Source organism: Ambystoma mexicanum, chromosome 9 (genome assembly GCF_040938575.1).
Source record: "Ambystoma mexicanum isolate Mex_15411 chromosome 9, UKY_AmexF1_1, whole genome shotgun sequence".
Classification (NCBI taxonomy): Eukaryota; Metazoa; Chordata; class Amphibia; order Caudata; family Ambystomatidae; genus Ambystoma; species Ambystoma mexicanum.
Genome location: NC_090931.1, coordinates 1117705862 through 1117720581, shown reverse-complemented (window position 1 = coordinate 1117720581; position 14720 = coordinate 1117705862). Strand labels below are relative to the sequence as shown.

At 53.2% G+C, this 14720-nt stretch overlaps 1 protein-coding gene across 2 annotated transcripts in view; it reads left to right on the top strand.

Annotated features, from left to right (window-relative positions):
• Positions 1-14720, top strand: part of RIF1 (replication timing regulatory factor 1) — a 1074525-nt gene that overhangs the window by 231537 nt on the left and 828268 nt on the right. For both annotated transcript variants that reach the window (XM_069616488.1, XM_069616487.1), the window contains one exon: positions 8355-8428. In XM_069616488.1, coding sequence (XP_069472589.1) covers positions 8355-8428 — 74 coding nt within the window. The remainder of the gene's footprint in view (positions 1-8354; positions 8429-14720) is intronic.

Here is a 14720-nt window from a genome sequence, read left to right as displayed (position 1 = left end):
GCTGCGGTCACTGTACCCCAGCCTCCGGCGCCATCTAATTCTTCTCCTCTACAGGATACACTGGATACAGAAGGTGGAGGATCCGGATACACCAACTTCAGCCAGGGCCTTCCACGAAGGTCTTGCAGGGCTGGCGGAGTATCTGCGCCTACCCCAGCCCGAGGTCAAGCAAAACGGGGATTCCACTGCAAACCGATGTAGTCTCCCTGGCCAAGAAGGGTTGGCTCAAACCACACTCGGCCCAGCCAGTCAATCGATGCCTGGACCCTGAGTACAGGCAGATGGAGGGGGATACACTATTGCTCTCGGCCCATCCTCAGCCACACTCCTCAGTGATCGCAGCGGCATCACTATACTCCAAGCCTCAGTCGTCCTGGAGAAGATCCTTGAGGCGTATGGAAAGAAACTCTATTCCAACGCATCCTTGCATCTTCGTCAAGCCAACGCCGATGACATGCTGACTGCCGCCAACCAAAGATTATGGCTGGAAATTGCAGACTTCTTCGCGGAACTCCCTACTTGGAGCCAATCCAGCTTGAAGGTGTGGGCTGGCCGAGGCCAAGCTGGTGGCACTTGACCTCATGGAATCCACCGTGGCCCATATTGACACCTGATGACTGTGCCATCTGCATAGCCACTGACATGAGGACAGCCTGGCTCCGGGCAACAAAATGCAACCCGGATATCCATGAACGCATATTGGATATACCGTTGGGGGGCGGGGGGGAAGACGCGCAACCTCTTCCACTCATCCATGGACGAAGAGCTAGACAAAAAGAAAAAACGCTCACAAACGGCAAAGTCTTACTTTTGCGTTCCGTCCCCTTTCCTCCATACTGCATGGGCGTCTTTCGCGAGTGACAACCTTTTTCACCAGAAAAATCTTCTTCCCCTCTAAATTTAGCACGCTTGCCTGGGAGCATGGGCTGCCTACTCCGCTCTCCGGCGCCCAACCCCAGTCCCCTTTTCCGCGTCGACTGGAACGTGCCGAATTCACCAGCGTTCCTGGGTTTGGCTTCGGCCATGTAATTCCACGGGTGGATTCTTCCTTTCTTTTCTTTTGTCTTTTTTCAATGGGTCCTCGGATGCCACAGCTCCTCCCTGGCGCATGTCGACTTATACAGGGTTTACCAGGTGCCCATCCTGCAATGGGCCCTTTCCAACTTCAGACCCCACGCTCGCTGCCTACGTTGCCTTGGCCTAGACCATGGTTGGCAAGCCTGTCGCCGTGCAGCTCGCTGTCCACGAAAGCGCTGAAGAACAGACTAGCCAGATGGAGGGAGCTCTTTCAACGGTCTCCTTCTGAGGATCTCACGAGTTTCGTGAGACATCGATCCAGGCCTGAGGTAGGGCCTATATTTTCATCCGCACCTCGAAAGGGAGACTCCTTCCCAGGGACTCTCCTATGCGCGAGTGACCGGTCTGGTCCTTATACCAACTTGCGCACCGAGGCTATTACAGCTACCGACCTTCGGGCTGAGGGATCCCCGGATCCTCCCGGTGCCAAGGTTGAGGGGCCGCTAGGCTCTATTACCGGGCTCGTGCCCGAGGGGCTCTGCCCTTGTACCGGCATCATGGCCGAGGGGCGACGCCCTGTTACCGGCAGCACGTCCGAGGGTTCGCCTGAACGCAGCTCCAACAACCCCCGGATCGAGGTGGAAACACCTGCGGGGCAAGTTTCACGCCTCACATAAGAGACTTGGCAGAGGCTTGCACTAACGAGCCGAGCAACACGTCGCAGCCACGTGGTAGGCAGTTCAACAAAATGGCCGACGTGCCAGAAAAGGACACCCCGTTCGCCTCTGCAGGACTTCGGCAAAGAACAAGTATCGAGGTGGGTCTGCCATCAACCAGGTACGTGGCCTACGGCCTACCCTTATGCGCAAGGCTGTTTTCCCTTGTGTCCGTATGTACAGGGTTGGCAGCGGCCGCAGCTGCCTCTAGCTACCCAGTCAGTGCCATCCAGCGAGGACCGGATCTTTGAGAGGTTCCTCGGCCTCATGAAATCTCCAGATATTGGGGCTATCAAGGACGCAGTCAGGGAAGTCCTTCCCGCTATGCTAGTGGCAGTACAGACTCCTCCACCGATGCCTCTGGCCCTGGCGCAGCCGCCTCCTCTGGCTCCTCAGCCTACTCCGCAGGCGGTTCCATACCAGCCTCCTCCTCAGCCTCCGGTCCCTGTTCTCCTGCCTCCGGCTCCGGATACTGCTCCTCCACAGGATCCCCCAGTGGGATATGTGCTCCGAGAGGTTCTCTTCCTCCCCCCCCCCCCAGAGGACAAGATTGTGTCCATCAGGCGGGCCACGTCCAACTTCCTCAGCCGGGGCGCTACTGTGGCTTGGTGGTACCAGCATCTAGGGACAGCAACCGGGCAAGCACTTCCGGCCCCCCGTCCCTCAAGTGACAATTGCCATAGACTCCTTCCTAGAGGGCCGGGGACCCACCCTGGAGGACCTCTCGGTCCATGGCACGTGGACCCGTCAAGAACACCACATCAATTGGCTGGAACTGCAACGCCATCTGGGTCACGCTCGAGCCTTCCTCCCACGTCTCAAGGGAAGGGTTGTCCTCATCCAGACAGAAAACTTGACTAGTATGTACTACATCAACAAGCAAGTTGGGGACCAGGTCCCCTTCCCTGTTCAGACTGGCGATCAGCATGTGGGAATGTGCCTTGGAGAACATCTACCTCCCGGCAGTGCACCTTCCGGGGGAATCCAACCTGGAAGCGGACAGGCTCAGCAGGTTGGGAGCGAATAACTATGAGTGGCAGCTGAACAACCTCATTGCACAGGAGATCTTCCACTGTTGGGGCCTCCCCCAGGTGGATCTCTTTGCCACCAGGCACAACAAGAAGTACTCCCAGTTCGCCTCCTGGCAGGGGCTGGGCCGAGGCTCCCTGGGCGACGCCTTGTGGATCTAGTGGAACGGCATGTTGGCATACGCCTTCCCACCCACTCCACTGATTCAGAGTACTTTGCAAGTTCAAGGAGTCTCGCCAGCTCAACCTAATTCCGATAGCTCTGTGGTGGTCAGCCAGACCATGGTTCTCGGAGCTGCTCAGCCTCTCGGCGGTCCCTCCAATCCACCTCCCGACAGGCCCAGCACATCATCTGACACAGCAGGGGTGGGGCAGGGTCGTCCACCCTGCCCCCAGAAGCTGGCCCTCACAGCGTGGTTCCTGAGCAGGTGACGCTCTGCCACCTCAACCTATCTCAAGCCAACTTGAAAATCATACAAGGTGCTAGGAGCCAGGCTACCAGAGCCCAGTATAAGAGTAAATGGACCAGGTTCTGCCACTGAGCTCACTACAAGGATATCGACCCGCTGGCTTGCTCATTGGACGACGTGCTGTCATTCTCAGCTCGCCAACTCTGGCATGCAGGCGGACACCTGCCGCACATACCTCTCAGCCATTGAGGCCTACAGGAACTCTGAGGGAGGGGTTTTCTCCTCCAACCCGATCGTCGGACATTTGGCCGGGGTCGCTAGGCTCTACCGGCCCATCAGGAAGCCAGACCCGTGTGGGATTTGAATCTGGTCTTGTGCGCCCTTGCGCACAAGCCTTTTGAGCCTATGGCGACTGCGGACATCAGGCTGGTCACCATCAAGATGGCCCTGCTAGTCGGTCTCACATTGGCGCACAGGGTCAGTGAAATCCAGGCCCTAGTCGCCTCGGAGCCTTACACCACCTTTCACAAGGACAAGGTGGTCAAGCGGACCCATCTGGCATTTTTACCTAAGGTGCCATCAGCTTTTTAATTAAACAAGGAGATCGTCCTTCCTACATTCTTTGCGGACCCGAAGGACGAGCCTGAGGTCTGCACTGCCTGGATGTCAGGTGTGCCCTGAAATTCTACCTTAACAGCACCAAGGGCTTCCGCAAGCCAGATGCCCTTTTCATCACTTTTGGAGGCGCCGGGCTATCGGGCCTTCATCTCCCGCTGGATGGTCTCGGCCACCAAGGAAGCGTACAAGGGCCAGCATAGACCCCTTCGGCGAATATGCATGCCAAGGCAACGGCCATTGCCTTTCAGCGCCATGTCCCGTGGCAGGTCATAAGCAGGGCGGCCACATGGGCCACTCCCTTGTCTTTCTGCAAGCATTACTGTTTGGATGCCGGCTCCAGATCAGATGCAGCTTTCGGACAGGTGGTCCTCTGGAACCTGTTTGCTTAAGGGGGGGTCTCCTCTCCACCCTGGGGCTACATTCAGTTGTAATCACTGATGCAGTATGGAGGAAAGGGGACGGGACGTAAGAGTAATTATAAGTTACTCACCGTAGTGACTAACGTACTCTTGGTCCATAATCCCCTTTCCTACATACGTCCCACCATCCTTGCCCTCCCTCCACCCCCCCAATAATCTGGTGTCATTAGGCAATGGTATATTTATTGTTGATACGTCTTTGGGGACTGAGGTGTGGCGCCAGAGGGCAGAGTCAGGGCAGCACATGCTCCCGGTTCCGTGCCTCTGCACGCCTCTAAATTTAGAGGGGACGAAGATTTTTCTGGTGAAAAAGGTTCTGTCTCACGTCCCTCGCGAGGGACGCCCATGCAGTATGGAGTAAAGTGGACTATGGACTAAGAGTACGTTAGTCACTACGGTGAGTAACTTATAATTTATCCATCCTGACAAAGACTACGCCCAAATCGTGCAACCCATCTCAGCAGCGCTCCGATAGGGGTCATATGTACAGAGGTTTCTGCAGCTTCCAGCAACGGAGATCCAGGCAGCCGGACCGCTCGCCATCTCGGAACCGACACAAGCAACAAAAAGGGGGAGGGGTGGGGGTGTGTAAGGGCTTTTTCCAGTCACCCTCCTCTGCGACAGCCTCTGAGGGGAAAGAAGGCGTGCCGCGCCCCTTCACTTCCACATGACTCCAGTGGGGGCGAGGGCAGGCTTGCTCTACACGCACATTTCTGGCGACAGAATATACCACACCACTGGATCCCCCTCCGTAGTATTAATGGGGTACTGCCTCCCTATCCAGCCTCTCCTCCACTCCCACAGGTTGGGACAGCAACTCTTTTTGCTCAGATCCGGTCGCTCGTAGAGAGCCAGGCAGGGGAGGAAGTCCCAGCCTCAGAGCGAGACTTGGGCTTCTGCTCAATTTCTTTCGCCATTCAGAACAACCAGGCGGGCCTGAGGGTTGTACTGGACCTTTCCACCCTCGACCTCTCCTTACCCCTGCAAAAATTCAAGATGGTTACGCCAGCTCTTATAGCAGAGACATTGTGCAAAGGAGACTGGATGTGCTCCCTGGATCTGAAGGACTCGTACCTACACGCCCCGATTTGGCAGCCCCATCGTTCTTTCCTCTGGTTCAGGATCGTGGGCTACCATTTTCAATACAAGGTCCTTCCTTTTGGCCTCAACTCGGGCCCCAGGGTCTTTACCAGGCTCATCATTACAGTGGCGGCCCTCCTCGGGCTCATGGCCTCCACATCTACCCATACCTTGACTGGCTTGTCAGCGCTACATCTCCGGAAGCGGTTCGCCACTCTTCCCAGGTCCTTATGAACACACTGCACCATCTGGGCTTCTCGTTCCATCTCGAAGTCACAGCTGCAGCCCACGCAGACTGACATTCTTGGGTCTCATCTGGGACACGTGCTCCGAGAAGGTATTTCCGTCGGAGGACAAGATCTCAGCCATCAAGGGGGCCACCACCCACTTCCTCAGCAGAGAAGTGACATCGGCATGGTGGTACCAACATCTCCTGGGTCTATTGGCAGCGGTCCTATTGGCCAATCCCGCACATGAGACTGAGGAGGATTCAGCTGGACTTTGTGGCCTCATGGAACCAGGAGCGGGGCTCTCAGAGATGATCAACGTTACTCCATTTCTCCACCTGGACCTAACATGGTGGTCCAGGGACTGCAACCCACGGACGGGCAAACCCTTTTGGCCGCCCACCCCACAGGCCACCATCACCAGACTCCTCGCTTGAGGGCTGGGAGCCACCCTGTACAAGCTCTTGGTCCACGGCACCTGAACCCGACAGGAGCAGGAGTACCACATCAATTGGTTAGAGCTGAACGCCATCTGGCTAGCGCTCAGAGCATTCCTACCCCACTTCTCAGGGGCAAGGTTCTCCTCCTCCAGACAGACAACTCGACCAGCATGTACTACGTCAACAAGCAGGGAGGCACCAGATCTCCTCCACCCCCCCCCCACCGACCCCCCCCCCCCCCCCCCCTTCTGTGCAGACTGTCGATCAGCATGTGGGAGTGGGCCATGGAAACTGACATCTACCTCACGGCAGTCCACCTCCTGGGGGAATCCAACCTGGAGGCAGACGGGCTCAGCAGGCTGGTAGCGGACAATTATGAGTGGCAGCTAAACGACCTCGTTATTCAGGAGATTTAACAGGTGGGGTTATCCCCAAGTGGATCTCTTTGCCACCTGGCACAACAAGAAGTGCCCTCAGTTCTCCTCCTGGCAAGGACAGGGCCCCGGCTCCCTGGGCGATGCATTTCGACTCCAGTGGAACGGCATGACAGCTTACGCCTTCCCGCCCACGCTGCTGATTCACAGAGTAATTTGCAAGATCGCCAACAACATCTGAATGGCTCCATGGTGGCCGGCCTGGCCATAGTTTTTGGAGCTGCTCAGCCTCTGAGATGACCCTGATGCACCTCCGACCACCCCGCGCCGCAGAAACTAGCCCTCACAGCGTAGTACCTGAGCAGGTAACGCTGCGGCACCTCAGCCTCTTACAGGCTAATATGGAAATTGTACAGGGCGCCAGGAGCAAATCTACCAGGGCCCAGTGTAAATGCAAATGGACCAGATTCTGCCACTGGGCAGACTCCAAAGAAATCGATCCCCTGGCATGCACCACGGACGACTTGCTCTCCTTCTCGGCACATCTCGCCCACTCTGGGGTGCAGGTTGACACCTGCCGTACATATCTCGCAGCCATCGGAGCTTACAGGAACTCAGAGGACGGTATCTTCTCCTCCAATCCTATCGAACATCTGACTGGGCTCGCAAGGCTCTACCCGCCCTTCAAGAGGCCGCACCCTGTGTGGGACCTCAATATTGTCTTGGGCGCCCTGGTGCACAAACCTTTCGAGCCAATGGCGTCCGCGGACATCAGGCTGGTCACCATCAAGACACCCTTACTAGTCGGCCTCACCTCGGCTCGTAGGGTCAGTGAAATCCAGGTGCTGGTTGCCTCGGAACCATACACTACCTTTCACAAGGGAAAAGTAGTCCTGCGGACACACCCAGCATTTCTGCCCAAGGTGCCGTCTGCTTTCCACTTCAACAAGGAAATGGTCCTTCCTACGTTTTTTCCCGATTCCCAAGGATGAAGCAGTGCTGCACTGCCTGGATGTCAGGCGTACCCTGCAATTCTACTTGGACAGGACCAAGGGCTTCTGCAAATCAGACGCCCTGTTCGTCACTTTTGGAGGCTCAAGATGAGGCTTTCGGGCCTCCAAGGCTTCCATATCTCGCTGGATGGTCGTGGCCATCAAAGAAGCATACGATGGCCAGCACGAGCCGCTTCCGGCCAACATGCACGCCCACGCAGTCAGGGCCAAGGCTAGGCCATCGCATTCCAGCACCATGTCGCTTGGCAAGTCATTAGCAGGGCGGCCACTTGGGCCACTCCCTTGGCTTTCTGCAAGCATTACTGTTTGGATGCCGGCTCTAGATCTGATGCGGCTTTCGGACAGGCGGTTCTCAGGAACCTATTTGCTTAAGGAGGGTCACCTCTCCACCCTTCGGCTACATTCAGTTGTAATCGCCCATGCAGTATGGAGGAAAGGGGACTAAGGACTAAGAGTATGTTGGTCACTACAGTGAGTAACTTATAATTACTTGCACCGGTAATGAGAAGCGGTGTGTTTAAAGTTGTCAAGCAGGATAAAAAGTTCAACATTATATATATATATATATATATATATTTTTTTTTTTTCTTACTCCCATCTAGGCAAAGAATATAAGGAGTTTCCCATGGGATTGTGAATCCTTGTTCCCTAAAGGTCCCACTTTCCCAAACCCCTATGGAGGGCGTTGCTGAGCATGCTCCCATCCCGAGCCTGAAAGGGGGTGGCACCCCAAGGGAAGAAGGGACGAATACCCAGGATGCGTCAGTCTTTTATATTATCTCAGTGCTCCAAATTGATTTTACAATTCTTTCTGAAAGTGTTAATTCACTTGTGTGTTATACCTTTGGGACCTGTCTGAATTTCTCTCAGGAGCAAGTGTAGGATTCTGTGTTGTAATAAAGTTAATTCATCTGCTGATGTCTGAGCCGGTGGTAATACCAGATGTTTGTTTGTGCGTCTTATCTAAACACAGTGAATGACTAAAACATCTGATATTTTTGTTCTGTTTTAGGGAACACCAGCATTGTTCTTAATTCAGCTTCTTTTTCATAATGGCATTTTGGAGCAGTGTGCAATTGAAGAAAGGTAAGCATTCCTGATGTGATTTATTCTAAATACGCTTTACCACAGATTTATTGGAAGTTGCTTTTGAAGCATAGATTCTTAAGTACTATTCAGGACATATATTCCAAATTGCGACAAAACGGTCTAGTTCACAGTATTGTTTGCTTGAATCATACTATTGTGGGCCTTTGTTATGAGCTAGCATGTTTGTTCAATGGGCTGAGAACCTGCTGCAGTAGCATGTTGATCACTGGTTTAAATCCCTTTACACCTAATTTTGTGTGTTCCTTCTCACTCTGTGATGTGCAGTATGCAAATTCACCTTGTTATCAAGAAAGCCTGAAAGGTCCTTCCAACATAATCTACTTGAATTTTCTTGTAGTTCCCTGGCCTTAATTGCTATCTTTTCATTGTAACCAGTATATTATTCAGTTCTTGTGGCCGTTTAAAGCGGTATAGAAGACTTGCTGATGGCCACAACCCAAAGGACTCGAGTGTAAGTATATCACCATTTTAAATGGAAGGTACATATGTTGTTCCTGACATAATGCGAGACAGACTGCAATAAATGTATTCTGAATTAGACATTTCATATTAAAATGGAAGTATACCATCTCGGAACGATCCCAAACGAAACCAACCAAGCATTTACTTTTCTCTCTTAACTGCAATTCATGGCCATCTCAGGAAGATTGCGAGTTGCTTTTATTGAAATTACTTTATCCTGCTCCGAAACGCACTGCTCCTTTTCATGCAGAAGCATCCCTGGAGCTAATGGGATCTAAATTTCCAAGCATGTGTGTTTCTCTACACTGTGAGTCAATGTCCATTCAAGCTAATGGATGTCTGTTTAGAACTCGAATGCTAAAACTTCCAATCCGGTAAGCATCCCTGTTGGGCTTCCTTCTGCAACAAAACCAGACTCTTGACATTTAGCAGCTCTGTGTGGGAAACATTAAGGTCAATTTTGAATGTACTGCTGCATTGAATCTCTACCAACAAGTGAGTCCTTGCAGAGTTTTTCAGTTAACGTGGTGCATTGCTGTTGAGGATGTTTTTGCACAACCCTCTGTTAGCTGTGCATCTAACATAAGTGGGGTAGAAGTCGAACTAAAAGGTATACCAAACCTCTGTCCAGAGATTCAGAGGAGGCTGCCGACTGTACCAGCGGCACTACCGGTGGCCCCGGGCCAACCACCGGCGAAGAGACATCATACACCTCCATTGAAAGCGTTTCTGCCCTCTGCATTCCGCCCCGCCCCCCAGGGGGACTGACAGAGTGACAATGGATACGGACGATAACGCAGGGCTCGGAGATTGGGAGAGCCTGCATCGCCGGCTCCGAGAGCTTCTCCACCGGACAAAGTGAGATATTTTCATTCCATGATTGCCCGGGCGTCAGAGCCTTTCCAGCTCACCCCGGAGGAGAAGAGGAAGACTCATGTCGGTACCGCTCCTGGACGACATCTGGGATGAGGGGCTGGCGCTGATGAAGAAACCCACCCCAGCAAAGAGGCTGGCTTTAGAAAGTACCAGGTGCTGGAATCTGTGCCCAAGTGTCTGAGGTCTCAACTGTCACTGGACTCTGGTCTCGGCGGCCGCCAGGAAGAAGTCGTCGAGTTAGTCTTCGTCTGCACCCCTGCACAACGAGGGGAAGAAATTGGATTCCATGGGTAGAAGGGTAATCACTCGGCGACGACGGTCTAAGTGGCAAACTCCTTGGCGATTGTGGCCAGATGGGGAGCTTTGGTTCAAGATGGCTCTGCTCCTTGATTTCCTCCCCAATGACAAATGGGTCAAAGGCTTTGGAGATCCTCCAGGAAGGCGAGGTTGCGTCAGACCATACATCACAGTGGAGTTTAACATTGCGGACACTGGGTTCCGCCAGATGGCCAACGGGGTTTGCATCAAATTTTATCCCTTGGCTTTGAAGTGAGGGACTTTCTGATGCTTGTGAATCTGCTTAGAATCACATGCTGTGCATATAGTCCCACATCTAGTGGAAATCGCAGAGTATTGCATCTCCATTTCGAAGATCAAAAGGGATGTCGTCTTGGGTGGAACTGTAACACTTTCCCAAATGTGACGTGTAGTTTACCCAAAATCCCTCATGCGTAGGGGTCCCACCAGATTGTTTTTTCTGCCACCCCAGTTGGTCGCTTATGCGGAACTCGTAGGTTTATATTGCTAAAGTTTATTTCCACGGCCAACGGTAGTCTAGTCACTCCGAGGACTGCTTCATGGGTTTCCTGCCGCTGACATCTACATCTATTCAACTGATCGACTGTACAGTGGGGAGAGTGGGGCCATGTGTTTTTATTCCTCTGAAAATGTATTTCCTTCGCCCCTCTTTCTCTTCTTGGTTTGGCTGCCGCTACCCTCTGCTATGGAGAGGACTCCCTTTTACATTTTGCCTGTTGTGTAACAGCAAGTTTCCTTTGAAGGACACCTATCACTGATGTAATCGGTGTCTTCCTCACGACCACAACGAGCACTCATGCAAGGCCTGTAAGCTCTTTCGACTGAAAATGTTGAGATAGGCAGACTAAACAGTGGGCGGCCTACGCTATGCAGGCTGAAGGTCGTTCCCTTGTTGGCGCCGTCGCTTCAGACGACGAGGAATCTGTCGGCCTCTCAGCTGAACCTTTGTGCTCCCAGATACCCGTCCCTGATACAGGACACCGGCACGGTTATGGGGAAAGTTCACTCCGGCGACAAGGGCAGCCACACATCACGTGTACACAAGCACACGACCCCGAAGGCCTCGAGAGTCGTTGAAGAAGCGCTCAACGCCCGCAGGACCGTATAAGGTTTCAGCGGCACCTGTTGAACCTTAATGTTAGACACCCTCCACACAATAGCATTCATGGCATGCGACTCGGCATCCTTCTGGAACAGGCGTTCCCTCCTAAAAAGTCCTTCAGGCACGTCAAAACCCTCTGTACAACCGCCAAACCCCATGAAAGCTGTTTAGAGATTTTTTTTGGCGGCTAAGGAGGACAAGGGCCACCCCCTCATCGAGAGGACTATTCTTAGGCCCCCAGCCCCTCTCTATGGCCTTATTAGGAAAGTCTCCCACTTTTGAGGAACCCTTTCCTCCTCCTGACGTTCAGCTTGTTCTCTATGGCCTAGGGAAAGGTTTGAGCAATATATGGACAAAATGTCGCAGTTCATTGCCTTTTCAGACCGGTATATTCTACCCAAGAGACCTAGGGAAGTGGACTCTTGTCCCATCCCTCCAAATTGCAGACACTCCCCACCTCTTCACAAGGACACCAAGAAGACATCCCGCATGTCCCAGATGATTCAAACCAGAGGAGTCTTGTGAAAAGGTTAACCCTTTTGATCAGGACCCAGCTGATCAGGGCCCAGACTGGGACCAGGCAGAGGATCATGGTCCTTGGCTTACACCGACTCATACTGTTGACCCAGACGCAATCTGTCTGGATCCCCCCCCTGTTACCACTCCATAAAGAGTGGTCCCCTGTGGACGACAAGATGTTGTTCAATTCCATGAGCAGCGGACCATTTTAAAATCGCAACGCACGCAGCCGCGCCATTATCAGGCTTTGTGGAGGATATCAAGGAGATGACTCCAACTAGCCAAGCTATCCCTTTACTGAATTCTATAAAGAAGCGCCTACCCCTTCTTTGCTGTCCCTGTCTCTCACGGGCTGTTAACCCTGGGTGGAGAAATTATTTCGCCCATCGTCTCCCAACCCCCTCTACATCAGGGGTCATGCCACACCAAACTCCTTAGTCGTTACGACCACTCGTAAAAGGGCAGGGGTACCTCCTGTCCTCGGCAGAATCCCCTCCAGACAAAGACTGCAAGAAGCTCTTCGCCCTGGGCAAGCGGGTCACCGCCTCTGAGGCCTACTCCACAAGGATCGCAAATAACACACTACTGGCAAGTTGGTGATGGCCAGTGGGGCCTAGTGCAGGATGGTCTTCAGGACGTTGTAGAGCCGACCCGATCACAACTGCTGGCGGTCGTCGCTGAGGGCAGACTAGTAACCCAAAACATACTAAAGAACACTCTGGACTCGGCTGAGACCGCTGGACGCACCCTTTCGCAGGGTACCCTGCGACATGCCTGGTTAAACTCTGGGTTCAAACCTGAGGCTCTCTAATAAGCCAGTGGAGGATTCAAACCTTTTCGAGAAAGCGGTTGCCAATGCCCTAGAGACGGCAAAGAAAGAACACGAGACCCTGAAATCACTTGGCCAAATCGCAGTTAAGCCCTTTCACCAGAGTGGCGGCTCAAACTCATGCCGGTCCTTTCGTGGCCAATCCTTCTACTGCTCGCCTCAGGGACAATACGGCTCAGGAAATAATTCCTGGCCCTCCGGTCAAGGATCCTCTAGTAACTTACAATACCAGAGAAGAGCCTCTCGTAGGGGCATGGGTAGAGGCAGAAACTCCAATCCTAGAGGCTCCCCGACCTCCAACTCAGTGACTCGCCGGTTCAGGTCGCCTCCCAGGCTTCCCCGATCAGGGGTCGCTTGTCTTCATTCATCCACGCCTGGGAGGGCCTCACTTCAGATCAGTGGATACTAAAGACTGTTGACCACGGGTATTGTATAGAGTTTCTACGACCACCTCATTACAACCCACCGAGAAGCAGACTCCTTTTGCCAGAACACTTGTGCATCCTGCTGGAAGTAGTTCAGGTCCTGCTGGAAAAGGGTGCCATCAAAGTCGTCCCCCCATTCTCCAGGTAAACAAGGATATTTATTTAGTCTACTTCCCGACGACTCGCTCATAACAGGGGACTTATACGGAACATGCCAGACAAATACCCAGAGGACAGTAGATCTCCTCTTCAACCTAGGATTCTCTATCCACCAGAACAAATCCAGTCTAACCTCCAGCCAAGTCAAACCATTTCAGGGGGCTCTAATTCAGACAGTTGACTGCCTTCCCCCTCCAACGAGAGGGCCCAAAACCTGCTGTTCCAGATTCCTCACTATGTAGTCAGTCACAGGTGACCATACGCAAAGTAATGCGACTGATGGGGGGGGGGTAAGAAGGAATGAGGGGGGGTTATCGGGGGGATGAGGGCTTCCTGCGTCTACCTAGTTCCGCACGCTCGCCTGCGCATGCTCCCCATGCAAGAGTGTCTCTCGAGCCAATGGTGTCAGGCCAGCGGCCAGTGGGACGATCTAGTGGTTGTCTCGGCAGCCCTCGTTCAGTCTCTGCAGTGGTGGTCAAGGGAAAACCTTCACCACCCTTGCAGTAGAAGCCACTCACCACGGATGCATCTCTGATGGGGAGCTCACCTCCTTCAACAGACGGCGCACGGCATGTGGTATCCAGCGGTAGCATCCAATCCCATCAACCTGTTGGAACTGCTAGCAGTGGTCAAGGCTCCGAAGGCCTTCCAGGCACACCTCCAGGGAAAGATGGTTCTAGTCCTCACGGACAGTACTACGGTCATGTAATAATTAAACAAGGGGGCCCTCACTCTCTAAGGCTGTCCCAGATGTTTTGGGACAATTTGAAGTGGGCACTCAGGAACATGTTACTCCTTTCACAACATGTTCCAGGGAAACCTGGTCTTCTGGCAGACCTACTCAGCAGAGACCCCACCTCCCCCGAACCCCACCCCACCCTACCCGTAGAGCACGAGTGGCAGCGACAGGAGGACATTTTACTCGGCGTCTTCACAGAATAGGGCTGCCAAGAGAAACTTATCTGCCACTCTGGAGAATGCCCAGTACCCAGATTATGCCTCCAGGTACCCACAGAACTGTTCCAAGGGGAACAGTCTATGGATAACATGGTCCAGGAGATTTGTCTACGCTTTTCCCCCGATTCCCCTGCTCAACAGAATAGTGCACAAGATGCACCAAGAACCAGTCACGATAATCCTGGTGGCCCCCCTGTGGGCCCGCCAACCTTGGTTCTTTCATTTCTTGGCAATGTCGGTTCCCCTCCAGGAAGCTGCCGTGCCCGTACAACATGCTGTCTCAAGATCAGGGATAGACACTACACCTATGCCCTCAAACTCAACTTAGCCGCTTGGCTCCTGAGGTATAGTTGGGGCACCTTCAGCTCCCTCAGAGATGCATGGACGTACTCGGAGAGGCACGGAAACCTACCACCAGACATTGCTACACCAGCAAATGGAAGTGCCTTATCTGATGTAATGTCCAGAGCGTCAATCCTATTGTCATGACCCTTGCACCTGACCCTCACTGGCAAGTCAGCCTTCCAGTTAGGGCCAGGTCAAAGGTCTTAAAACCTCATCCAAGACTCTCTTGAAGTCAGTCCTGGCACCTTTGGCGCCAGGCTCATAATCATCATGAAG